Genomic DNA, 27,383 nt, shown 5'->3' with positions numbered 1-27,383 from the left:
TGGAGGAATTCACTGTGGCGCTGGTAAATGACCTTCCTGTACCACCCTGTGATAGCGCAAGTGAGAGGTGGTCACATCTCAGGGGCACTATTTTCAACACTGCCATGTCCACCTTCGGTAAGAGGCAGAACAAGTCAGCAGATTGGTTCGAGGCCAGTGCAGAGGAACTGTTACCCCTCGTAGAGGAAAAGAGATGAGTTCTCTCATCCTACAAGAACCTGCCCTCAGAAAGGAACCTACAGGCCCTCCGTACTGCCCGCAGTAAAGTTCAACAAACTGCGAGGTGTTGTGCTAACGATTACTGACTTCGACTCTGTTCCATCATCCAGACTGCGGCCACTGTCGGCAACATAAGAGGCATGTACGAAGGGATTAAACAGGCAACAGGCCCTACACAAAACAGGATGGCTCCTCTGAAATCAGCCGCTGGAGAGATCATTAAAGACCGTGATCAACAGATGAATCGCTGTGTGGAACATTACTTTGAACTCTACTCCAGAGAGAACTTGATCAGCGTAGAGGCTTTGGATGCAATCGAATGCTTGCCCATCATGGAAGAACTTGATCTTGAACCAACTGTGGAAGAAGTTGAGAAAGCAGTGCATTCACTTTCCTCGGAAGGCCCCAGGAGACGACGAGATTCCGTCTGAAGTTCTCAAGTGTGCTCTTGGAACACTTAAAACTGAGCTTCATGAACTTCTGTGCCAGTGCTGGAGGGAGGGCTCGGTGCCACAAGACATGAGAGATGCAAACATCATCACTCTCTACAAAAATAAAAGGTGACAGAAGCGATGTCAACAACTATCGCGGCATCTCCCTCCTCAGCGTCGTTGGCAAACTCTTCGCCAGGGTCGTCTTCGTCAGGCTTCAGATTCTTGCCGAAAGAGTGTACTCCGAGTCACAGTGTGGTTTCCGAGCAGAAAGGTCGATCATTGACATGGTGTTCTCCCTGAGACAGCTTCAAGAAAAGTGCAGGGAGTAGAGAAAAGCCCTGTACATCGCCTTCATTGACCTAACAAAGAGCTTCAATCTCGTGAGTATGGACGGACTCTTCAAGATCTTGGCCAAAATTGGCTGCCCACCCCATCCTACTCAGCATGATACAATCGTTCCACAAGGACATGAAGAGGACAGTCGTGTACGATGGCTCAACTTCTGAATCATTCAACATCATCAGTGGTGTTAAACAGGGGTGTGTTCTTGCTCCAACCCTGTTCGGCATCGTCTTTGCGATCCTCGTCAAGTATGCCTTTGGAACAACCACAGAAGGCATCTATCTCCGTACAAGATCTGATAGAAAGCTCTATAATCTATCCAGACTCCGAGCAAAGACAAAAGTACATATGAGAATCCTCAGGGAGTTCCTCTTCTCGACCACTGTCAGATGCACCGCTTCGGCGTTTATCTGCGCTCGCTGCAGTCGGGACTGTCATTCTCGGGTTGGCCTTCCCAGCCACAGCAGGCGCTGCACCCAACTACACTACAACAACTAGACACCCAGGGCACAACTCCATAACCCCACGGGATTGACGGATGCCTACTACTAATATAATATAATATAATATAATATAATATAATATAATATAATATAATATAATATAATATAATATAATATAATATAATAAGGTAGAAAAAAGACCTGCTGCTAGATTTGGGAACCTTGGATGGTGCTCTATGGCTCCAAACAGCATCAGGTAAACAGAGGGATCAACACTCTTCATTTTATCAAGAGACAATGCAGGCGGTTAAGAGAATAATAACAGTACAACGAAGGGAATTACTGATAACGTTATTTCCGAATTGTTACAACACGGTGTCACGGTAACCGTAGACAAATATCTTAGCATCCTACATGTTACTACTGCTCAACTTACACTCGGCTATAAATATCTCTGGTAATTTTCATTATCTGGATCTGGATCCCTTTAATCTTGGATCCAGGGTCGTAAGACCTGCTGATGACCAAATGACCAAAAGACTGACCAAATGTAAACTGTGTCAACAAAATTATACGCACACCCTCCTTCACTATGTGATGGAGTGCGAAAAGATACGTGAATTCTGAGACAATTCTGTAACAAATGTTCAAAAGATGTGTAAATATTTCATTCAAAATTATCTGCTACCAGAAATCTTAGCCAAATATCCCCAGTTTGCTAACTGTAGGTAGTAACTAAGTGATTGTAACCTATCCACCGCTGGCCACTGGATGGGGGGCGGTGTGCAGGACAAACATATCAATTGTGACACTAGCTCTCCACATATGTCAGTTGCTTAATTTAGAAACTGTACTTGTGGTCGGTCTCAAGCCCCTTGTTGATGTGACGATGTTCAGTGAATTTTGTAACTAGCTCATCAAGATTGAAACTTGCCTAGCTAAATTAATTGTGGGGTTTAGTCCCTGAGCCCATTATGTGCCTCTGTAACCCTTTCCACTACCGCCCACAACATGGGGTAGTAGTAGTAGTAGTTGTAGTAGGCATCCGTCAATCCCGTGGGGTTATAGAGTTGTGCCCCTGGGTGTCTAGTTATTTGCAGTCTAGTTGGATGCAGCACCTGCTATGGCTGTGAAGGCCAACCCGAGAATGACAGTCCCGACTGCAGCGAGCGCAGATAAACGCCGAAGCGGGTGCATCTGACAGTGGTCGAGACCTCCTCTGAAGTCTATTACCCTTCGCCTGCCTCTTCAGTTCATCCTCGAATTGCTAGAGTCCGTTCTGCACTTTGCATCTCCAGGCCTGTCTGCAGCTGCTGCCTCCCAAGTGTTAATATGGTTCTTCATCTGTTTGAGGTCGCGTTTGCAGACGTCTTTGAAACGCAACTGAGGTCTTCTGTTGGGTCTCCTTCCTGATGCCAGTTCTCCATACAAGAGGTCCTTCGGTATCCGATCATCTTCCATGCGTGTGACACGACACAGCCATCGCATGTGTCTCTGCTAGAGGAGAGTGGACATTGAAGGGACTTCTATTCTCTCAAGTACTGTGCTGTCGGCGACGTGGTCTTTCCACGTGATGTCAAGGATGCGTCTCAGGTTCCGCATGTGAAAGGTATTGAGCCGTCTCTCCTGGCGAGAGCGCAGGGTCCAGGATTCCGAGCCGTAGAGAAGTGCACTCACCGCACAGGCCATGTAGACGTGTGCCTTATTGTGTACTGTCAGTTTGGCATTTTCCCAAATGCGCTTTGTGAGCCTGGCCAGTGTTGTTGCGGCCTTCCCGATACGCCTGTTGAGCTCAGTGTCCAGGGAAAGGGTGTCTGAGATTGTGGAGCCCAGGTATATAAACTCGTGAACTGCCTTCAGCACATTGTCTGCTATGTTTATACAGGGTAGCTCATTGAAGTCTTGTCCCATCACCTGTGTCTTCTTCAGGCTGATTGTCAGGCCGAATGCGCAACAGGCAAAGCAGCAAAGCAGTCGAGTAGCTGCTGCAGGCCTTCTGATGTGTGTGTGTGGTGATCGCTGCGTCGTCGGTAAAGAGGATCTCCCTGATGATTCACATCTGTACTTTTGTTTTTGCTCGGAGTCTGGATAGATTATAGAGCTTTCCATCAAATCTTGTACGGAGATAGATGCCTTCTGTGGTTGTTTCAAAGGCATGCTTGACAAAGATCACGAAGAAGATGCCGAACAGGGTTGGAGCAAGAACGCACCCCTGTTTAACACCACTGTTAATATTGAATGGTTCAAAAGTTGAGCCGTCGTACACGACTGTTCCCTTCATGTCCTTGTGGAACGATTGTATCATGCTGAGTAAGATGGGGTGGACAGCCAATTGTGGCCAAGATCTTGAAGAGCCCGTCCCTACTCACGAGGTCGAAGGCCTTTGTAAGGTCAATGAAGGCGATGTACAAAGCTTTCCTCTGCTCGCTGCACTTTTCTTGAAGCTGTCTCAGGGAGAACACCATGTCAGTGGTCGACCTCTCTGCTCGGAAACCGCACTGTGACTCAGTGTATGGGTAATGTCAAGATGGGTATGGGGTGCATAATAACTAAAGGAGGGATTATCGAAGTCCCACACCCCCTTATGTTAGTACTGTGTATTGGGTGGTTACTGTGTTGGGTGGAGTTATTGTGTGTTACGAGGCGTTACTGAGAGGTAATGTTACAACATTACATTGCAACAGATTGATGAAGAAAATGACCTTGGAGTCAGAATCCATGATTCACTGAAAATTCCACAAGTGGGAGTAGCAGTAAAAAAAGCTTACCAAACCCTTAGAATAATCAAGTGTACCTTTGACTTTAAGGAAAATAAGGTAGTTATTCAATTGTAAATATCTTTGGTGCGTCCCCCACCTGGATTATTGCATCCAGGCATGGAGACCTCATCTTCAGAAAGACATAGTTTCATTAAAGAAAGTTCAACACCGGGTAACAAAATTAATACCAGAACTAAGTTAACTCTCATACCAGGACAGGTTGGGAGCCCCAGGGCTAACAACACTGGAAACATGACAAGGCCGATCTCATCAAAACGTTCAAACTACTGAACAATTTGGGGATGTTGATCCGGACAATTTCTTCTAAAGATCAGATGTAACGCTGACAAGGGGTAACGATTTCATGCTCTACAAGCCACAGTGTAGGACTGAAAACACGAGATGCTTTTTCGCCTACAGGGTTATAAACCCATGGAACAGCCTACCCGCCGAAGCCGTAACTGCCAAAACTCGCTGAACTTAAAAGCTAGCTTGAAAAAAAATCATCAGGACAAGTGGAGGGTGGAGGGAACCCTGGACAAGTCACCGGCTTCCTGTCCTCATCGAGGTCACTAGAGTGTTAGTGGCCTTCTGGTAAATACAGGTATATTCTTTTAAGTATTGGCCACCGATCTACTTTAATAGCTATTATTACTGTGTGCAACTCAACTCTTGCTCCTCTGTTATTGGGTTTGTGGGAGTGAGTTTAGAGAGGATTTTCATTTGTGTTTCAAAGTTCTGGGATATTACAATTGTTCCTCCTACAGAGGTTTCTGGGCCTGCCTATAGTGTTTAGTGTGTGAGCCTTTATCCCTGTCCCAGGGGAATTCTGAGCATAAAGTAAATATCAACTGGCAGTGCCAGGGGTGCTGTCATGGGCAAGAGTTTTGTGATTAATAAATCATAAAGTTTACAATCTAGTTATTCATTGTGTACAGTGTGGACACAGTTACTCATACCCTAAAGCAGGTTAAATTGTGTGAGTACTTTCCCTGGGGCCGGATGTTGACCCACTCCATCTGGAGGGCTTGCTAGATTGTATGTTTGAAATGTACACCTGAGAAGAGGTATTAATTGTAAGTAGTGGACCAAGTAGAACTAACAGACCCATCTCATTATTTGCACATAAACTAATGAGAATATGGAGCAAGTATATTACTGACATTTTATAATAATACTTGTTACATAACTCTCCCTCCCAGAGGATGAAAGAAAATAAATAAAAAAAATAAATATGAGGCTATTGTTCCCTGGGGTCGCTGTGAAACATGTAATCTAGTACCAAAAGATGCAGGCAGCGTGCGAACGTGCTCGATGTAGCAGGAGAGAAGAATGTGCTCGGTTATTGCGACCTGATTCACAATAACCGGGTTTGGGTTTGTCTTCGAGAAATGTGGTACACTCGTAGTAAGCTGAAGCCCTTCTGCACGATGGAGTCGGCAGAGTAGCAGGATGCAGTGAACGTGGTAGATTTGCAAGCGTCTGTACTGAACCACTCTTGGAGTTAGATTATTGATGATTAATTGTTGTTGAAGATTAAGCCACCACAAGAGGTGGCTCGGGCATGAGTAGCTCGTAAGTGGTTGATTTTTGGAATGAATGTGACCTTTGGTCGGTAACATCTTGAAGTGTCTCTGGGTCTCTATGTGGATGATGATTGATTGATTGATTGAGGAAGATTAAGCCACCCAAAAAGTAGCACGGGCATGAATAGCCCGTAAGTGGTAGAAAAAATTGTTCAGTAAATCTATACAGTGTGCTGAAGTCGCATTTAATCGTCAGGCTGCTATCACGGGGGGAGGATACTGCTTGACAGTGTTTATGAGGGTGTCCAGCTGCTGGACATCTCTTTTGACCAGAAGAGTGGCTGTGTTGTTGGCTTCAGGCTGGTTACTGCAAGATTCAGGAACTCTTAAAGCTCTTCTAAGGTCGTTGGTTGCTTCACATTCCTGGAGATAATGAAGTTGGGGCTTTTGTGTGATTGTTTGGCAGAAGATGCACTCTCTCTGTCGGGGTTCACCAATCTCCCAGTTGCATCTGTAACCTAGACGTAGTCTATATAACCGAACTACTATTTCCCTGTGGATTCCTTTTGGGATATTTAACCTTTCTTACTTGGTTGCCTGAAGATACCATATTGCAGAGGGCGAACCTTCTGCTACTCTCTGGTGGATGATGATTCGCTGTCGACTGGTTATATTACCAGTCCACACCTCACCTGACCATCCTCTTGCAGGTTTGGGAAGGGGTATTAACTGTACACTTGGGATGAGGTATTAATTGTAATTGTGAACCAAGTAGACTAACAGACCCATCTCATTATCTACCCATAAGCTAATGAGATTACGAAGCAAGTATATTACTGACATAATATACTTGCTACAAAATAAATCTTAGTCTTTCACTGCTTACACGAGTGTCTCCTAAGTGTAGCAGACTTCTACACTGCTCTACTACCTGCCTCACTGTCTTTCACTGGGTAATCAAAGTCAGGGTTGCTCTTGCAAGCAACGACTTCACTGCACTCCTTATCTCAGTGTTACCCGACCTTCTGGGCAGGGTTTGTCTTCGAGAAATGTGGTACACTCGTAGTAAGCTGAAGCCCTTCTGCACGATGGAGTCTGCTGAGGTGGGCGTTTGACGTCACTCCTCTGCCCCAGACCAACAGTTTTCTCACTGCTGCTCTTCTCAAGATCAACTTCTCAAGATAAAAATGTCGAAATAACCTCCCTAGGTTAACTAGGCTGCTCCTTGTGACGATACAAGGTCCGCAGAACTCTGCAGAATTTTGGCTTTACTCACAATCGACGATTTCTAATAAAATCCTGGAGCAGAATCTCAACGTACACCCTCCACCAGATTTCGGGGTACAATGTCATCTTCAGCCCTAATGGGAGGCCATAAAGCTAGCTGTCACTGTGAAGTCACTCTGGGCTACCTCTTGATTCGTTACTTCAAGTATTTGCAACCAATCATCTTCCCTCTTCTCATCCTGCTCTCGGCATCTTCACCTCTGCCTCTCTTAGGCACCAAAAACGTCCTCCTTGCAGCGGCGTTGCGACCGCTTTCGTGGGAATTAGCTTTCCCCCTCTTTTGGAACTGAAAACTTTAATTTCTCAAAAGATCTGATACTGACAGCATTCTGGTAACAAACACATGTTCTTTGGGTCGTCAAGTATATATATGAAGGTGGGAAAATGACTTGAAGCTGGGAATGATGCAACATGAGACTGCTAAGTTCGTGTTACTGTGTTAGGCGTATTATTTATTTATTTATTTATTTATTTATTTATTTATTTATTTATTTACATACATACAAGAAGGTACATTGGTACTGATGTTTTTACTTTTTTGTAAAGCCACTAACATACATAGCGTTTCGGCAGGTCCTTAATCGAACAGATAATTTTAAGTATGTCATTTCTATCAAAAATGAAAAATGTTACATTGTAAGAAAGTTCGACAGTGTTAAAATGTCAATGTCAGTGTTAAAATGTCTTACAATGTAACCTGTTACCTGTTACTAGTGTAACAGATACATTGTAAGAAAGTTTGAAGAAGATTAGAAGGTATATTATAATTAAATTTGAGGATTATCAACAGCTATATTGTAGCATAATCTGAGTATTATTTCTAGGTATATTGTAGTAAAATATGCGTTCAATATAACAACCTTGATATAAGATGATTACAATGGTGAAGTTATATGGCTTAGGCATATATATACTAAGGGATTGGGTAGCACAAGATACAGTGCGAGTTTAAAGCACTAGATAGGAAACTATGAGGAAGAAATTAGGTACTTTTTTATTTTACTTTTGAATAAGGCGTAGGTTGGACAGTTTTTCAACTCGTTAGAGAGTGAGTTCCATATACTAGGTCCCTTTATTTGCATAATGTGTTATTGTGCTAAACGGTGTCCCTGGACATTAATATGCTTGCAGGATGAAGTGTTAGCCTGCAATGACTCACAGTTTCATTTTATATATTATTTTTCGACATAATTCCGAGAATTCCGGGTTCGAATCCTAGGCAGGAGAAATGTTTGCGCGCGTTTCCTTATCACCTAAAGCCTCTGTCCATCTACAGAGGCTATAGGTGATAAGGAAAGCCTCTGTCCAGTCAGCTTGTGGGGTTGCATCTAGGGGAGGGTCAGTAGTTCAACCCTGGGGGGAGTGACCTCAATATTAGGCTAACATGTACTGTATGTGTAAACTGACTGTCTGTCCCCAGCAAAATGACTTATAATTTTAAACTACTTCATTATTTGCATCAACAATTTTTCCTAACCCATTGGTGACATTTACTTCTTCCAGTTTCTCATTACGAGCAACTATTACAACTTCTTCGTTCCATTTAGTATTTTGTACGTTATCCTGTCTCACATGTTCCTTATTTTCTCTGATTTAGTGTAGATCAGTTTATTCAGACTTTGTTCTAGTTCAGTGCCTTAATTCTGGAAGCTGACTTGTCACATATATGGATTTTTCTAGTTTAATTTCGTGCATTTTCAGGGGAAAGTTCAAGGCCAGAGCTGCATGTATGATGATAGGGTCTTCGTATGTTGTATAAAATGTCGCAAAGTCTTCCATGTCAATAATTTTGCACGATATATAGACAAGTGTCAGCTTCAATATCTTACAGAAAATATTGTATAAACATTTGCCTTTGGCATCAGATTTGCAATTATATCTACACCTATGTAGATCTTTGTCACATTCTGATCTGAGAAGTGCTACACACTCATATCCTCATAACTTAGCATTTAAGCAGTCTTCCTTTTTCTAATTATTATCACTAGATATTAACTTTGAGGCTGGGTATGAATTATCTTTTTTCTTATATTAGGATATAGTCATATTAGAACCTGGATGGGCTCGCTCGCCACTTTTGTTTTTATCTCTCACCATGATCCTCTGGTTCCTGACCGGCCAGTACACCTTCGCCCGTCTAAGGACGCACCAGCTTTATTCTCTAGTTCGTATAAGTCATTTATTGCCACGGACAATTAAGGAGAATACAGTCTGGCCGCCGTTCTATCTCCTATTTTATGGCTGTCATTGCATTAATTTATATTTTGATCTAACTTAAAATGTCCCTCGTATATTTTAGACAATAGCGCTATATATTTCTTAGTGGTGTGTAGAATTGGTATACAAAAATAAGTTAAATTTAATTGGTAAATAACATAAAATACATGCTTAAAAAATGTTACGAATAATAAATAAAGGAAATGTTGTTATAGAGACTCACCAGTTCATCCTTGGTGCCCAGGTTGAGGCGGTCCGCTGCTGCCTTCTTGGTGCCCCACATGATGGGTCTGGGTCACAGCTTGTCCTCTACGTCAACTCCAACACAGCCCCCACTAGGGGGGTCTCCAACACAGCTCCCACTAGGGGTCTCCAACACAGCCCCCACTAGGGGTCTCCAACACAGCTCCCACTAGGGGTCTCCAACACAGCTCCCACTAGGGGTCTCCAACACAGCCCCCACTAGGGGTCTCCAACACAGCCCCCACTAGGGGGTCTCCAACACAGCCCCCACTAGGGGGTCTCCAACACAGCTCCCACTAGGGGTCTCCAACACAGCCCCCACTAGGGGGGTCTCCAACACAGCTCCCACTAGGGGTCTCCAACACAGCCCCCACTAGGGGTCTCCAACACAGCCCCCACTAGGGGTCTCCAACACAGCCCCCACTAGGGGGTCTCCAACACAGCCCCCACTAGGGGTCTCCAACACAGCCCCCACTAGGGGTCTCCAACACAGCCCCCACTAGGGGTCTCCAACACAGCCCCCACTAGGGGGTCTCCAACACAGCTCCCACTAGGGGTCTCCAACACAGCCCCCACTAGGGGGTCTCCAACACAGCTCCCACTAGGGGTCTCCAACACAGCTCCCACTAGGGGTCTCCAACCACAATCTCCACCAGTTGATTGACAGTTGAGGGGAGGGACCAAAGAGCCAGAGCTCATCCCACGCAAGCACAAATAGGTGAGTACAAATAGGTGAGTACAGCCCCTATCAGAGTAATATTTCTACCTTGAAATGGAACTTTTTGTCTTTAGTTAAAGTTTATTTTAATCAGTTATTTTTACTAAGTATAAGCAACCATGACGATGGCGTTGAACCTTCAGCAACGTTGTCACATAAGCATAAAACCTTCACCGTGGCGTCATAGTTCCATCTAAACGTAATATGGCAAGATGTCTCACTCAGGACTTTAATGACTAACTTTCATAAATCATTCTCGCCTCAGACTATCAGCAGCAACAGTATACAACAAAGAGAGACTCCCACCGCAGCAGCAGCAGCAGACAGACAGTAGGGGCCAAAGTTCTGCAGCAGCATTAGACATAGACATTAGACTCCTACATCAGCGCACCAGAAGCTTGCGTGAGGCTCGTGCAGCAGTGGGGGAGTGTAGTTAGGTCGCCGGCACTATTCAGAGTGACAGGGATAACATGGATCACCATCTCCGTCTTCCTCAACCGGCCGTCACTGTCAAGTGAATGAACACCTGTGAATATCGTCACTCATATTATAGCATGTAAGCAATTAACATTATAAATATATACATATCTATATTATACGAGGGGGGGAATTATCAGGAGAAAGCGCCAAGCCATTACAGCTATATAGCCCTTGGAAGGGATTAGGATACGTATTTAGGATGGGAAGGGGGGGGGAGGAAGGAATGGTGCCCAACCACTTGAACGGTCGAGGATTGAACGCCGACCTGCATGAAGCGAGACCGTCGCTCTACCGTCCAGGCCAAGTGGTTGGCCCTATACTATACTAGAGAAAGCTTGTTTGTCTGTTCAAAGTTGGAGGCCACACGGTTGGGCCTAACCTCACCAATATTGGAAGGGGGGAATGGTCTGCTGTACGGGATGTTCACAGGCTTATCGGGGTCATCAGAGTCAAAAAGGAAGAGTGTACCTGGGTCATATTCAGACCCCTATGACGATTTTTGACAGTGCCCGCCAGCTACACAGGTAAATATTTTCTTAATAAACTTTTCCACAAATTTGTGTCCTTATAGTAATTTGCAACATTATTCATTAATCTTGAGAAAATTAACATAAATTTTCTGCTGGCAATATTTTGTCCATACTCGATTCTTCACGACGTGAAAGGTAGAAGTGCCACTGGGCAGCATCCTAGGACCTCTCCTATTTCATATATACATCAATGTCTCTAAATGTCTCTAAAATTCTTAAACCAATACTACTTGCTGACGATACTACCTTCATCTACTCAGACCCCACCGACACACACACACACAAATCTCACACAGATTCTCAGGAATCTGTACACCAGTTGATTGACGGTTGAGAGGCGGGACCAAAGAGCCAGAGCTCAACCCCCGCAAGCACAACTAGGTGAGTACAACTAGGTGAGTACACACACAGTAGCACCAGGAGGCAGGAGTCACTGCAGCAGTCTCCGGGAATATCAAATTGCCTAAGTATTGGGACCAGGTTGAGGGCTGTTAAGTGGTATCCCAGGTTACATAATAGTATCGGGAAGTTTAAAAAGTAAATAAGATACAAGAAATAAGTGAAAGTGAGTGAAAATTCTGTGTTGGAAAAGTTTATATTCCATAACAGAAGATCGTCAATAACAGAGATGGCCGCCGCCACGGGGAAGGGAAACACACCAATAGATATTTGTTTCAAAGGATTCTCACCACTCGATATAATAAAAGGAAGTTTTCTTGGCAGGTCAGAGATAATTGAGGATATGGTAAATAAGTATGAAGAAAGAGTACTCGAAATAGAAGAAGAAATTGGAACGTTTAGGAGTGAGTTTTGCACTTTAAAAGAAAGTATTTTTCAGCAAGATAAGAAAATTTCCGCTTTGATGGTCAAGATAAAGATACAGGGGGGGGGGACCAAATCAATTAACTAGTGAAAGAAAATTAGATATGGAATGTGAAGAGTGGTGAATTTGACGAAATTAACAAGAAAATAGACTCATAAGGTGAACAACTCCAAGAAACCCTAAAAGCCAACAAAGAGTTAGGCAAAGATATGCAAAGAGAAACTTCATGGACAACTTACATAGAGGTGGTTATTAAAAAACTAGAAAAGTACAGAGAGGAAATTAAAGAGACGTGTGCGAAAGTTGTAAAAGAGAAAGAGACGACCAAGGAAGAGTGTTTGGAAGACAAAACCAGAAATGACCAACAAGAAGCAGTAGTTAGGCAAGCAATTAGGAAATAACTGGTTACCGACAGAAAATTAGTACAAAACACTGCAGATAGAAGTAATTCCATAATATATTTCGGGTGTTTAGAAAAGGAAATATCATCTAGGGTGGACAGAGAAGCAGAAGAAATGAAAATCATAGAAAAAATAGTTGGTTAAGGAGAATGCCTCCATTCAAGGAAAAATGTCAGTGATTTTAGGAGAACAGGAAAATATGAGAAAGACAAGAACCGCCCCTTAAGTGTAACATTTAATGGAGTGAAACATATGACGGAAGTGCTTAGATATGACAGGAAATTGCAGAGTGATGAGGTTGCAAACTTAGGCCAATAAAACAAGATATCTCAAAAGAAGACAGAGAAAAGCTAAAAACAAGTATCAATGAAGCGAAACGTCTAAATGGTAATAGAAATGAAGAAGAAATAAATTATTTTGTCTATAAAGTGTTAGGAGCTGGAAAGTTAGTAAAATGATACATAACAACAAAGCAACAAAATCATTAGAGGAAGGAGGAGTAAAGAACAAAGAGAAAAGTAACTTGCTCCTGAAAATTGTTTAGACCATCACAGATAATAATAATAATAATAATAATAATAATAATAATAATAATAATAATAATTTATCTGCCAGAAGGTACAATGGGTTGGTGAGATTACATACGATTGATATTTTTACATTCATGCAAAGCCACACACGCACAGAGTTTCGGGCAGGTCCTTAATTAAACATATCAGTAATATGAAAAGGCACATTGTAACAATGTTTTATATCAACTAATAACTACAAAGCATATTGGGGAAGTGGGTAGTACAAGATACAGTATGAGTTTGAAGCACAAGGTAGGAAACTATGAGGATGAAATTAGGTACTTTTTGGATTTACTTGTGAATAGGGCATAGGTTGGACAATTTTTTAATTCATCAGGGCGTGAGTTCCAAAGACTGGGCCCTTTCATTTGCGTGGAGTGTTTGCACATGTTTAATCTGATTCTGGGAATATCAGAAAGATATAATTTCTTGTGTGGTGCTCATGGATTCATTTCACCAATCAAGGAAAAGTTTAAAATCAAGATTAGCATTTAGAAACAAGGTTTTGTACATGTAGATATCACAAGAGAATGTGTGGAGTGAGTGTATGTTTAGCATGTTAAGGAACTTAAACAAAGGATTGTTTAAGTTCCCTGGATCACTTATGGACTAATATAACAGCTCTGCTTACATCTGGGGTAATCTATGACAGAACAACTAACCACTAACCTACCTTCCTCATAGCAAACATGGACACAACACCACCAGAAAGCAAGAAACTCTCATTCAGGCTACACAGTGAATCAGCTTTAGGCAATCTTTCTAATGCACTTCACAATATTAACTGGAATCTGAATTTAATAATACACAGGATATAAACTTATTAACTAACCTCTTTCTCTCCAAAACTCTAAGCCTCTACAACACTCACTGTCCCCTCCTTACCAAACAAGTAACTGATAAAAGAAAAAATAACCCGTGGCTCACAAGTGGCATAATCAAATCAATCAACAAAAAACATGAATATGAAAAGAAATTTAGGATTGGCCTAGTTACAAAGGAAGTAGTTAAATGTACTCATCAGTGCTTACCAGTATCATAAGAAAAGCTAAACTTTCATATTATGAGACTAGATTCAAAGAAGCAAAAGGCAACATGAAAAGCACATGGAAAACCATCTCTAATATCCTAGGAACTAAACAACACTCCCACAACCAGATAACACTCTCTAAGGATGACCTTACACCGTCATCTGATTTAGAAATGGCGAATGAATTTAATAGCTTCTTTTCATCGGTTGGTGCTAACCTTGCCAGTAAAATTCCACAGACTCAGACACACATCAACACATATCTCTCAGGCAGCTATCCAAACTCTCTTCTCCTTTCACCAGTCAGCCCGACAGATGTTGTGTCCATCATACACTCACTAAAAACCAAAGCTGGGAACATCAGTGAAATCCCATCCATTGTATACAAGAGCGCCTCCCACGCCCTTGCACCACCTTGCTCTGCTGTTCAACAAAACCCTTGAGTGTCATACCTTCCCTGATATCCTTAAAAAAGCAAGAGTAACGCCAGTTCATAAAGGAGGTAATCCGGCAGACATAAACAATTATAGACCAATATCAAACCTACCCATACTTTCAAAAATATTTGAAAAAAATTATCTACAAACAGCTCTACTCCTACTTCGTAAAATTCGACATTCTTAGCCCCTATCAGTTTGGCTTCCGCTCCCAAAAGAGTACCAACGATGCAAATATTAGTCTCCTTGATGTAATTTACTCAGCCCTTGACAAAAATGAGTTTCCGATTGGACTCTTCATTGACCTGAGAAAGGCCTTTGATACTGTTAAATGCAAACCATGCTCTGAAACTCTCCCTGGACAGATGTAATAGGACCCATTATCACCACACCAGAAATAAATATCTCTTTGATATCCCCAGGGTCAAACTTAATCTGTGTAAACACTCTAGTCTATGGAACTCACTCCCTAGTGAATTGAAAAACTAAAACTTTTGCCTTATTTAAAAGCAAAACCAAAAAGTACCTAACTTCATCTTCTTAGTTTCCTACACTGAGCTTTAAATTTGCTCTGTACCTAGTGTTACCCAATCTCCTAATTTTTATGTAATATCAAACAACCTTATTATTGTGTTCATTGCTGTCTTCTTTTATGTGCTAGCCATATGCTGTATTGTGACTACCAATTTTTGTCAACTACCATTCAAGCTGTCATTGCAATCAATCTTATATTGTTTCTGCTGTATTGTGCCTACCAATTTTTGTCAACTACCATTCAAGCTGTCATTGCAATCAATCTTAGCTACCTATGTGCTTTAATATACTGTACCTACAATTTTCTCTCATCTTTTTTTTCATTTCATGTAACTTATCATTTTTTTGTCTATAAATTTTGCAAGTATTTACCTCCTTAAAATTTTCTTAGATTAAGGACCTGCCCGAAACGCTGCGCGTGCTAGTGGCTTTACAAGACTGTAATTACCATATTTGTATCCTCACATTCCTTATGTACATTCTTGTATATGCATAAATAAATAAATAAATTACCTCTTATGTAAACTCCATCATTATGGAATCCGAGGCCATGCACTGGACTATATCCAATCCTATCTTAGTGATAGACACCAATGTGTAGTCATCAATAATATAACCTCTCCCACTCTACCAATAACCGTTGGAGTGCCACAGGGCAGCATTTTGGGACCTCTCCTATTTCTTATATACATCAATGATCTGCCTAATGTCTCTAACATTCTAAAACCTATATTGTTTGCTGATGATACTACCCTCATCTACTCTAACCCCAACCCACATACACTAAATAATGTTGTTAATAATGAACTAAAAAAAAGTCCACTTATGGATGTCAACCAACAAACTAACACTTAACATAGAAAAGACCTACTACATCTTATTTTGAAGCAAATTTACAAATGCAACTCAGCTTCAGATAGACAATGTAAACATTAGCAATAACAATTATGGAAAGTTTCTCGGCCTATTCCTAGACAAGAGACTCAACTTCAGCACCCACATACAACACATAACTAAGAAAGTCTCTAAAACAGTTGGTTTACTTTCCAAAATCAGATATTATGTACCTAACTCTGCTCTCATCTCTCTATATTATGCACTACAAAACTACATTTACAAAACCCTGTTCTTAAATGCAAATCCTGCTCTGAAACTCTCCCTGGACAGATGTAATAGGACCCATTATCACCACACCAGAAATAATTATATCTTTGATATCCCCAGAGTCAAACTTAATCTGTGTAAACACTCTATGCAAATAAAGGGACCCAGTCTATGGAACTCACTCCCTATTGAATTGAAAAGCTGTCCAACTTTTGTGTCATTCAAAAACAATACTAAAAAGTACCTAATTTCATCTTCATAGTGTTTTACCGCTTGCTTTAAAATTGCACTGTATATATTGCTACCCAATCTCCTAATCTTTATGTACCCAATCTGAACATCTTTATCATTGTGATCATTGCTGTCTTCTTATATGTACTGTCAATTTGCTGTATGGTGTCTATTAATCTTGTTTAAATTACCAATCAAGCTGTCAATGTAATCAATCAGAGCTTTAATATACCAATGTGCTTTAATATACTTACTAATCTCTCTCATCTCATTTTTTTTCTTGCAATGTATTTGTTATCATTTTATTAATTCTGATAGAATTTACCTACTTAAAATTATCTGTTAGATTAAGGATCTGCCCGAAACGCTGCGCGTACTAGTGGCTTTACAAGAGTGTAATTACTGTACTATGCTATGTATTCTCACAAACCCAATGTACCTTCTTGTATATAAATAAATAAATAAATAAATAAATAAATAAATAAATAAATAAATAAATAATACACAGGATATAAATTCATTAGCTAACATCTTCCTTTCCAAAACTCTAAGCCTCTACAACACTCACTGTTCCCTCCTCACCAAGCAAGTAACTGGCAAAAGATTAAACAATCCCTGGCTCACAAGTGGCATGCTTAAAAATATCAACAGGAAACATGAATATGAAAAAAAACTTAGGACTGGCATAGTTACATAGGCAGTAGTTAAGAGGTACTATTCAGTGCTTAAAAGTATAATAAGAAAAGTAAAACTTTCATATTATGAGAGAAAATTCAAAGAAGCTAAAGGCAACAGGAAGAGCACATGGAGAACCATCTCTAACATCCTAGGATCTAAACAACATTCACATAACCAGATAAAACTCAGGAAAGGATGGTTATACACCTGCAATAGATTTAGAAACGGCAACTGAATTGAATAGCTTCTTTTCGCCGGTTGGTGCTAACCTTGCCAGAAAAATCGAACAGACTCAGACACATGTTACTACATATATTACAGGCAACTACCCAAATTTTCTTCTCCTTTCACCAGTCAGCCCGACAGATGTTGTGTCCATCATTCACTTACTAAAAACAAAAGCTGAGAACATTAGTGATATACCATCTATGGTATACAAGAGCGCCTCCCATGCCCTTGCACCGCCCATACCTCTGCTGTTCAACGAATCATTAGAGTGTCATATCTTCCATGAAATTCTTAAAAAATCACGAGTATCGCCAGTTGATAAGTTAGTTAGTTTAGTTCATTTATTATGCACCCCATACCCATCTTGTGGGCAGTAGTGGAAAGGGTTACAGAGGCACATAATGGGCTCAGGAACTGAACCCCACAATTCATTTAGCTAAGCAAGTTACAAACTTGATGAGCTAGTTACAAAATTCAGTATAAGTCGTCACATCATAAATGGGTTCGAGATCGACCACAAGTACAATTTCTAAGTTAAGCAACTGACATATGTGGAGAGCTAGTGTCACAATTGATATGTTTGTCCTGCACACCGCCCCCCATCCAGTGGGCAGCGGTGGATTTATTTATTTATTTATATATATACAAGAAGGTACATTGGAATTGTGAGGATACATAGCATAGTAATTACATTCTTGTAAAGCCACTAGTACGCGCAGCGTTTCGGACAGGTCCTTAATCTAAGAAACTTATAAGTAGGTAAATACTTGCAAAATTAGGTTACAGTCACTTAGTTACTACCTACAGTTTGCAAACTGGGGATATTTGACTAAAATTTCTGGTAGCAGATCATTTTGAATGAAATAGTTACACATAGCTGGAACATTGGTTATAGAATTGTCTGCTCTCCTCTCCTTATACTATGCGCTAATCTATCCAACGTGCACATCATTAGCTATGCTGATGTAATAATGATACACACCACTGGGTATGCTAACACGCAGAACACTCTTAACTCTGTATTAGACGCATGTCAGGACCTCCAAATGCATGATAGAGCTGATGAGTTAGCCAAAGAGTCTGCCTCTAAAGGAGAAAATGAGTATAACCTTGGATAGTCAATAAGCAGTCTGAGAGCAATAGTACACCAAGAACTTCAACAAAAAGCCCAGAGATCCCATCACAATGGTTGTACTCTTCAAGTCACTTGTGTTGTCCCATCTTGAGTACTGCTCAGTACTCACTTCCACCTTCAGAGCAGGAGAGATTGCTGAAATAGAGGGAATACAGAGAACATATACGGCATACATAGACGCGATAAAGCACCTAAATTATTGGGGTCGTCTCAAAGCTCTCCAAATATACCCACTAGAAAGGAGACGAGAGAGATACCAAATAATATACACATGGAAAATACTGGAAGGACAGGCCCCAAATCTGCACAGTAAAATAACATCGTACTGGAGTGAACGACATGGAAGAAAATGCAGAATAGAACCAGTGAAGAGCAGAGGTGACATGGGCACAATCAGAGAACATTGTATGAACATCAGAGGTCCACGGTTGTTCAACGTCCTACCAGCAAGCATCAGAAATATTGCCGGAACAACCGTGGATATCTTCAAGAAGAAACTAGATTGTTTTCTTCAAGGAGTGCCGGACCAACCGGGCTGTGATGGGTATGTGGGCCTGAGGGCCGCTCCAAGCAACAGCCTGGTGGACCAAACTCTCATAAGTCAAGTCTGGCCTCGGGCCGGGCTTGGGGAGTAGAAGAACTCCCAGAACCCCATCAACCAGGTATCAACCAGGTAAAATCTTGTAGATATGAGGCAATGTGAAATCGACACCAGTAATTCCATCTATCATCATACTATCATGCAAGAGGAGCCACACATCTATGGATCATCCAATTAAATCAGCAGGTTTCTAGATGTTACTACTGCTCGGCTTAGACTCGGTTGCAAGTATCTCTGGGAATTCTCATTATCTACTGATGTAGACCTGACCAAATGTAAACTGTCAAAAAAATTATTCGTATACCCTCCGTCACTATGTGATGGAGTGCGAAAAGATACGTGAATTTAGAGACAATTCTATAACAAATGTTCCAGAGATATGTAAATATTTCATTCAAAGTGATCTGCTACCAGAAATCTTAGCCAAATATCCTCAGTTTGCTAACTGTAGGTAGTAACTAAGTGATTGTAACCTATCCACCGCTGCCCACTGGATGGGGGGTGGGGAGGGAGGAAACTATCAGGAGAAAGCGCCAAGCCATTACGACTGGAAAGGGAAAGGAGCACTGGAAAGGGGTCAGGAAAAGGATTTGGGATGGGACGGGGGAAGGAATGGTACCCAACCACTTGGACGGTCGGGGATTGAACGCAGACCTGCATGAAGCGAGACTGTCGCTCTACCGGCCACCCCAAGTGGTTGGATAATGGGTGGTGTGTAGAACAAACATATCAATTGTGACACTAGCACTCCACATATATCAGTTGCTTAATTTAGAAACTGTATTTGTGGTCGAGCTCGAATCACGTGTGACAATGTGTACTGAATTTTGTAACTAGCTCATCAAGATTGTAGCTTTGTTAGTTAAATGAATTTTTAGGGTTCAGTCCCTGAGCCCGCGATGTGCCTCTCTAACCATTTCCACTACCGCCCACAAGATGGGTAGTAGTGGAAATAATAATAAATGAGATAAGATAATAAATGAACTAAACTAACCCGGGAGGTGGAGCGAGGAACAGGACGTAGGGCAGCGTCGAATATGGTGTCACGAGAAAGGTGGAGGGCTCGGGGAAGGGGCAGATCAGAGAGGTCGGAAAGAGCAGCATGGAGGGTTGAATAGATTTCAGTCAGCCTTGGCAAACTGCCACCTAGGGAAGGAGAGGAGAGAGCGAAAAGAGCAGAAGGTGACAAGGATATGAAAATGGTCACTGTTTTTTTAGGTCATCAAGAACCCCCTATGCGAAAACGCGGCTCATCTTTCTTCAATTATGGTCAGGTCTGTTCTGTCCTTATTGTCATGGTTATTTCTCAGTTAGCATCTCATGCCTAATAATGTCACCTCTTATCGTTTGGCATTGGAGGAGGAGCCACCGTTGCTTGTCTTCAGTGTCAATCCTTTCACGGCACCATATCGCACATTGTCGCACACTTTTTTTCATCTCTGCCCTTCTCATGCTCCTCCTGAGCCATCCTGGTCTCTAAACCAGGTACTAGTTTTATCTCTTAGCCTCAATTTACAGTTTTTCCTTCGCTTTGTGATATCTTAAGGCTGTTTTCTTGTGGGCTTTTACCTACGTCTGTAGTGTTGGGGAGCTACAGGCTCTTCTCTGGACGTGGGGCATTCTGTTCATTTGGCTCTCTGATGGGTGGCTTGTTCATTTGCAGCCTTCTCCTTCAGTTTTGTCTGCACAGACTTTGTGAAGGCTTCTTCCGGTGGGGTGGTGTATTGTCACCCATTACTGCGCCTCTATGATGGGGGTCCAGGCTGGGGGCACAGGGCTGCTCTGGTCCCCGATGGGTCAAACAAAACTGCGATTAGGAGCAAACTCAACAAGATAGCTATAGTGAATCACCAGGATTCATCCACAAAGAGGCGTTTCAGTACATTCAATGCTGGATTTTGGATCGCAAGAAATTGAGATTTCGGACATAGCTGCTTGAGGTTATCTTGACTAAGCCCAGTGATTACTGATTAGATAGTGGTACATTAAGTCTCCGGTTTGTGTCCTGCCTCTCTCTCTCTTTATTGTGTACTGTTTACTCACTTGTCTTATAACTTACTCTGAAGTTCTTAAATAGTTTTTATTTATTGTAGACTGCTAATAAATTTATTTCCTGAATCATACAGCAATTTCTCAAAGCTTATGACTTATCTGTTATTTTCTTTTTTTTTAATCAACACTTTGTCAACCTATTGTATTTGTGCTGCTTTTTCAGTCATGTTCCCCCTTTTTTTTATCTTTATTTGTATTTGTTCTCAACACTTTTTATTCTTTATGCTCAATTAGTATTAAGTTCTAGATATTAATGTTTTTCTTGCCCGAAACGCATTGCGTAATAGTGGCTTTAGGCATTGTATGTACTAGCTCTATCTATATATCAATCCATTAATGTAACATCACTTGTATGTATATACCTTACCTGAATAAACATCTTAATCTTAATCTTAATCTAACTTAACTGTTTGCATCCAACTTAAAACCTGTTTAAAAACTACTCAGAAAGTAATGTCCATGTAGCAACGTCTTAGTGCTACAAAATGTCTTAGTGAGCCCGTAACGTTTGTGTGTATTAACTACTGATTGATTGATGAAGATTAAGCCACCCAAGAGGTGCACGGGCATGAATAGCACGTAAGTAGATATTTTTTTTTTAGTAAATGTGTGTGCTGAGGTAGCATTTAATCATCAGGCTGCTATCGCGGGGAAGGATACTGCTTGACAGTATTTATGAGGGTGTCCAGCTGCTGGACACCTTTTTTGACCAGAAGAGTGGCTGTGTTGATGGCTTCAGGGTGGTTACTGAAAGATTCAGGGACTCTTCTAAGGTTGTTGGTTGCTTCACATTCCAGGAGATAGTGAAGTAGTGGCTTTTCTGTGATTGTTTGGCAGAAGATGCATTCCTCTGTCTGGGTTCATCAATTTTCCAGTTGCATCTGTAACCTAGACGAAGTCTATATAACCGAACTGCTATTTCCCTGTTAACTATAATTCATTGTTTATTTTATACGAACTATATGTTTGAGTGCACCTCTCCTAATCTTCTCAAATGGCTTATTTGTAGAGTACTTTTATTTATTTATTTATTTATATATATACAAGAAGGTACATTAGGTTTATAAGAGTACATAGCATTGATGTTTTTACATTCTTATAAAGCACACATAGCGTTTCGGGCAGGTCCTTAATCGAACAGATAATTTTAAACAGGTAATTTCTTGTAATATTTATTTTCATCCAGTAGGTACGAAACTCCCTTACTGATATATTTGTTTCAGATATAAATATAACATTTAATGAATCGTAAAATGTTTTTCCCCTATTTTAGTTTCCCATTTTCGTGGACAAGAAACCTGTTAGACTTATAAAGGCCTACTTAGGTCAATGACTCACCTGCCGAATGCAACTGAAAACAGTTGCCTAAGTTATGTACCTACATTTGTGAAGTGAACAGGCACATCAGGTTTAAGAAAACATGTCTAAATACCTTGCCCTGCCTGGAATAATAGTTGGGTTAAATTGGTTGTGAGCCAGCTTAGCTAACTAAGGGCCCTGGTTTGGTGTTGGACCTAATTGAGGCCTATCAACCATGGGTCCAACCAATACCAACCATTTTCAACAAATAGGCCACCCAAAAGCGATTTTTAATTATTTAATACAGTTTAAGCACTCTATATTTTTCTATGTTAAATAAAGTCTGAGGAAATAAAAATAATCAGTCTATCAAAATGGATAGCTGAGGTTTGTTAATTTCTTTAATTAATAATGCTAATAATCTGATTCTTTGGCACGTTTACTTTTTATATATTATGCTTTCATAATAATGCTCTTTCATAATGTTCAGTGGGTGTAATAGATGCATATCTTACCTGATTTTGCCTCTCACTTGAACCAAGTTGTGAACGCAAATGTTTGATTTGTTGTCCACGTCAGCCACTTATTATGACTTCATTGCAAACTTTGACTGATGAGTTCTAAAAGTGTTGTCGCTGTGGGGCCCCACAAGCTGAGGGTGACGGTAAGCACACAGACAGACCCAAGTGGTGTGGACACACGTAGTGCTGGACAGTGGCTCCCATTCACCCAGTACACTCCAGGAACCATCTTATACTGGGCCACTAAACCGTCTGAAGATAAGATTTCATATCATTTCTTATCATAACAGTTTTCTTGCGACATATTTCAATCTACATAAATAGTTGTTATATATATATATATATATATATGTATATATATATATATATATATATATATATATATATATATATATATATATATATATATATATATATACATATATGTATATTTTGGTAGCAGTCTTTCCTGTAGACATATTTTATTAAATATGACCGAAAAAGTAAGATTAATAATTCTAACACGAATTTTCTCAATCTTTCGTACATTATGCTTCACTGTTGGAGGTAAATCAAAAATCACTTCTCCAAAATTCATTTTTATTTCTAGTCTGACGCGACACGGGCGCGTTTCGTAAAACTTATTACATTTTCAAAGACTTCACAAATACACAACTGATTAGAACTTGCGTTTCCCTGATTTTATATCTACATTTGAGTGAGGTGGGAAGGGTGATGTGGCATTACATTTGAGTGAGGTGGGAAGGATGATGTGGCATTAGAGGATATTAATAGGGTATTAAAAGTATCAACACAAGACAGAACACGAAACAATGGATATAGAATAGAAGTGTTTGTAGAAAGCCTATTGGTCCATATTTCTTGATGCTTCTATATTGGAGCGGAGTCTTGAGGTGGGTAGAATATAGTTGTGCAATAATTGGCTGTTGATTGCTGGTGTTGACTTCTTGATGTGTAGTGCCTCGCAAACGTCAAGCCGCCTGCTATCGCTGTACCTATCGATGATTTCTGTGTTGTTTACTAGGATTTCTCTGGCGATGGTTTGGTTATGGGAAGAGATTATATGTTCCTTAATGGAGCCCTGTTGTTTATGCATCGTTAAACGCCTAGAAAGAGATGTTGTTGTCTTGCCTATATACTGGGTTTTTTGGAGCTTACAGTCCCCAAGTGGGCATTTGAAGGCATAGACGACGTTAGTCTCTTTTAAAGCGTTCTGTTTCGTGTCTGGAGAGTTTCTCATGAGTAGGCTGGCCGTTTTTCTGGTTTTATAGTAAATCGTCAGTTGTATCCTCTGATTTTTGTCTGTAGGGATAACGTTTCTATTAACAATATCTTTCAGGACCCTTTCCTCTGTTTTATGAGCTGTGGAAAAGAAGTTCCTGTAAAATAGTCTAATAGGGGGTATAGGTGTTGTGTTAGTTGTCTCTTCGGAGGTTGCATGGCTTTTCACTTTCCTTCTTATGATGTCTTCGATGAAACCATTGGAGAAACCGTTATTGACTAGAACCTGCCTTACCCTACAGAGTTCTTCGTCGACTTGCTTCCATTCTGAGCTGTGGCTGAGAGCACGGTCGACGTATGCGTTAACAACACTCCTCTTGTACCTGTCAGGGCAGTCGCTGTTGGCATTTAGGCACATTCCTATGTTTGTTTCCTTTGTGTAGACTGCAGTGTGGAAACCTCCGCCCTTTTCCATGACTGTTACATCTAGAAAAGGCAGCTTCCCATCCTTTTCCGTCTCGTAAGTGAAACGCAGCACGGAACTCTGCTCAAATGCCTCCTTCAGCTCCTGCAGATGTCTGACATCAGGTACCTGTGTAAAAATGTCGTCAACATACCTGCAGTATATGGCCGGTTTCAAGTTCATGTCGACTAAGACTTTTTGCTCGATGGTACCCATGTAGAAGTTTGCAAACAGGACACCTAGGGGAGAACCCATAGCGACCCCATCTACATGCTTATACATGTGCCCATCCGGGCTCAAGAAGGGTGCCTCTTTAGTACAAGCTTGGAGTAGTTTCCTCAGAATACTTACGTATTCAGTTTCCTCAGTTTCACTTACGAGACGGAAAAGGATGGGAAGCTGCCTTTTCTAGATGTAACAGTCATGGAAAAGGGCGGAGGTTTCCACACTGCAGTCTACACAAAGGAAACAAACATAGGAATGTGCCTAAATGCCAACAGCGACTGCCCTGACAGGTACAAGAGGAGTGTTGTTAACGCATACGTCGACCGTGCTCTCAGCCACAGCTCAGAATGGAAGCAAGTCGACGAAGAACTCTGTAGGGTAAGGCAGGTTCTAGTCAATAACGGTTTCTCCAATGGTTTCATCGAAGACATCATAAGAAGGAAAGTGAAAAGCCATGCAACCTCCGAAGAGACAACTAACACAACACCTATACCCCCTATTAGACTATTTTACAGGAACTTCTTTTCCACAGCTCATAAAACAGAGGAAAGGGTCCTGAAAGATATTGTTAATAGAAACGTTATCCCTACAGACAAAAATCAGAGGATACAACTGACGATTTACTATAAAACCAGAAAAACGGCCAGCCTACTCATGAGAAACTCTCCAGACACGAAACAGAACGCTTTAAAAGAGACTAACGTCGTCTATGCCTTCAAATGCCCACTTGGGGACTGTAAGCTCCAAAAAACCCAGTATATAGGCAAGACAACAACATCTCTTTCTAGGCGTTTAACGATGCATAAACAACAGGGCTCCATTAAGGAACATATAATCTCTTCCCATAACCAAACCATCGCCAGAGAAATCCTAGTAAACAACACAGAAATCATCGATAGGTACAGCGATAGCAGGCGGCTTGACGTTTGCGAGGCACTACACATCAAGAAGTCAACACCAGCAATCAACAGCCAATTATTGCACAACTATATTCTACCCACCTCAAGACTCCGCTCCAATATAGAAGCATCAAGAAATATGGACCAATAGGCTTTCTACAAACACTTCTATTCTATATCCATTGTTTCGTGTTCTGTCTTGTGTTGATACTTTTAATACCCTATTAATATCCTCTAATGCCACATCATCCTTCCCACCTCACTCAAATGTAATGCCACATCACCCTTCCCACCTCACTCAAATGTAGATATAAAATCAGGGAAACGCAAGTTCTAATCAGTTGTGTATTTGTGAAGTCTTTGAAAATGTAATAAGTTTTACGAAACGCGCCCGTGTCGCGTCAGACTAGAAATAAAAATGAATTTTGGAGAAGTGATTTTTGATTTACCTCCAACAGTGAAGCATAATGTACGAAAGATTGAGAAAATTCGTGTTAGAATTATTAATCTTACTTTTTCGGTCATATTTAATAAAATATGTCTACAGGAAAGACTGCTACCAAAATATACTAATGTTAAAGTGCACGACCCAGCAGCAAGGAATCAAGCCTTCACGATAAAATATCGCCAGGATCTGATTCGTGATCAGATATACAAGGCAGAGAATGAAATCAAAGACAAAAAAACGCAACTACTTCATGCTACAAACGAGTGGAGAAATAGCAACATCGACCATAGTATCCGTACCCGCATTGAACAACACCTCGACATCCTCACAGACCAACATCACCTCAGCACTGAAACAAGGATTATCAAGAAACTAACAACATTATATGGAGGACCTATGGCAATTCCACGACCAAGAGATGGCTTCCTGAACCTTGCAGGAATTAACCTCACTGAGGACCAAGTCACTCTCCTAAATCTGGGCATAAACTGTCATGTTATGTCCAGACCGAGTGAAATGGCCCGGAAAGTGGAGTTGGAAATTCTGTTGGACGACATATTCGACCTCGAGACACAAAAGAAGGTCACTACCAAAGATACCTTACAAGCAGAACTTATTGCAGAAGGAGGAAAGAATCGAGGCAACTACAGAAGCACCATACTGTCCCCCGAGCTTAGAGCGGCAGCTAAAAGCCTTCGTGAGAACAAGGAGATAGTTGTCAGGAGAGGTGACAAGTCGCCAATATATGTCATTCTTAAAAAAGACGAATATCTGGCGAAAATGAACATCATACTCTCTGACCAAACTAAGTTCCAAAGGGTAACGAAGGACACTACAGCCGAATTAAAAGCAAAGGTCAACAAACTGATCGAAACTGTGAACGCCAAGAAATCCGGACTCCACCTGCCAAAGATCATTGGGGAATATAAACCTGGATATGCGTATGGAAATGTCAAGACGCACAAGCCTGGAAACCCACTTTGGCCAATCATTAGCCAGATACCCACACCCACGTACAGATTGGCGAAGCGACTCAACGGCCTGCTGACTCCTTATGTTCCTTGCGCCTTCAGCCTGAAGTCTCCAAAGGAATTTGTGGACTTACTGCGGGGCGCACGGGCCACAGGGATAAGAGCCTCGTTGGACGTAGAATCGCTGTTTACCAACGTACCTGTGGACGAGACAATCGGAATGATAGCCGACAGAGTGTATCGTGATCCAGCCTGTACTCCTCTTGACATGCCAGAAAGTATTCTGAGGAAACTACTCCAAGCTTGTACTAA

General features: G+C 41.2%; 1 protein-coding gene across 4 annotated transcripts in view; it reads right to left on the bottom strand.

Annotated features, from left to right (window-relative positions):
• The window catches only part of LOC123745939 (polyamine-transporting ATPase 13A3), a 193,840-nt gene extending 170,757 nt beyond the window's left edge, over window positions 1–23,083 (bottom strand). For 2 of the 4 annotated variants that reach the window (XM_069314068.1, XM_069314071.1), the window contains exons 1-2: window positions 22,839–23,083; window positions 9,451–10,695 (exon numbers count right to left, since the gene is read on the bottom strand). In XM_069314068.1, coding sequence (XP_069170169.1) covers window positions 9,451–9,510 — 60 coding nt within the window. In that variant the 5' untranslated portion in view covers window positions 9,511–10,695; window positions 22,839–23,083. Of the gene's footprint in view, window positions 1–9,450; window positions 10,715–22,838 lie in introns of those variants that run through there. The other 2 variants (XM_069314070.1, XM_069314069.1) reach the window with 2 other exon arrangements.
• Window positions 23,084–27,383: the final 4,300 nt, after the last annotated feature.

This window comes from Procambarus clarkii, chromosome 78 (genome assembly GCF_040958095.1).
Source record: "Procambarus clarkii isolate CNS0578487 chromosome 78, FALCON_Pclarkii_2.0, whole genome shotgun sequence".
Classification (NCBI taxonomy): domain Eukaryota; kingdom Metazoa; phylum Arthropoda; class Malacostraca; order Decapoda; family Cambaridae; genus Procambarus; species Procambarus clarkii.
The sequence above is the reverse complement of the archived record's forward strand: the minus strand, read 5'-3'. Positions and strand labels throughout refer to the sequence as shown.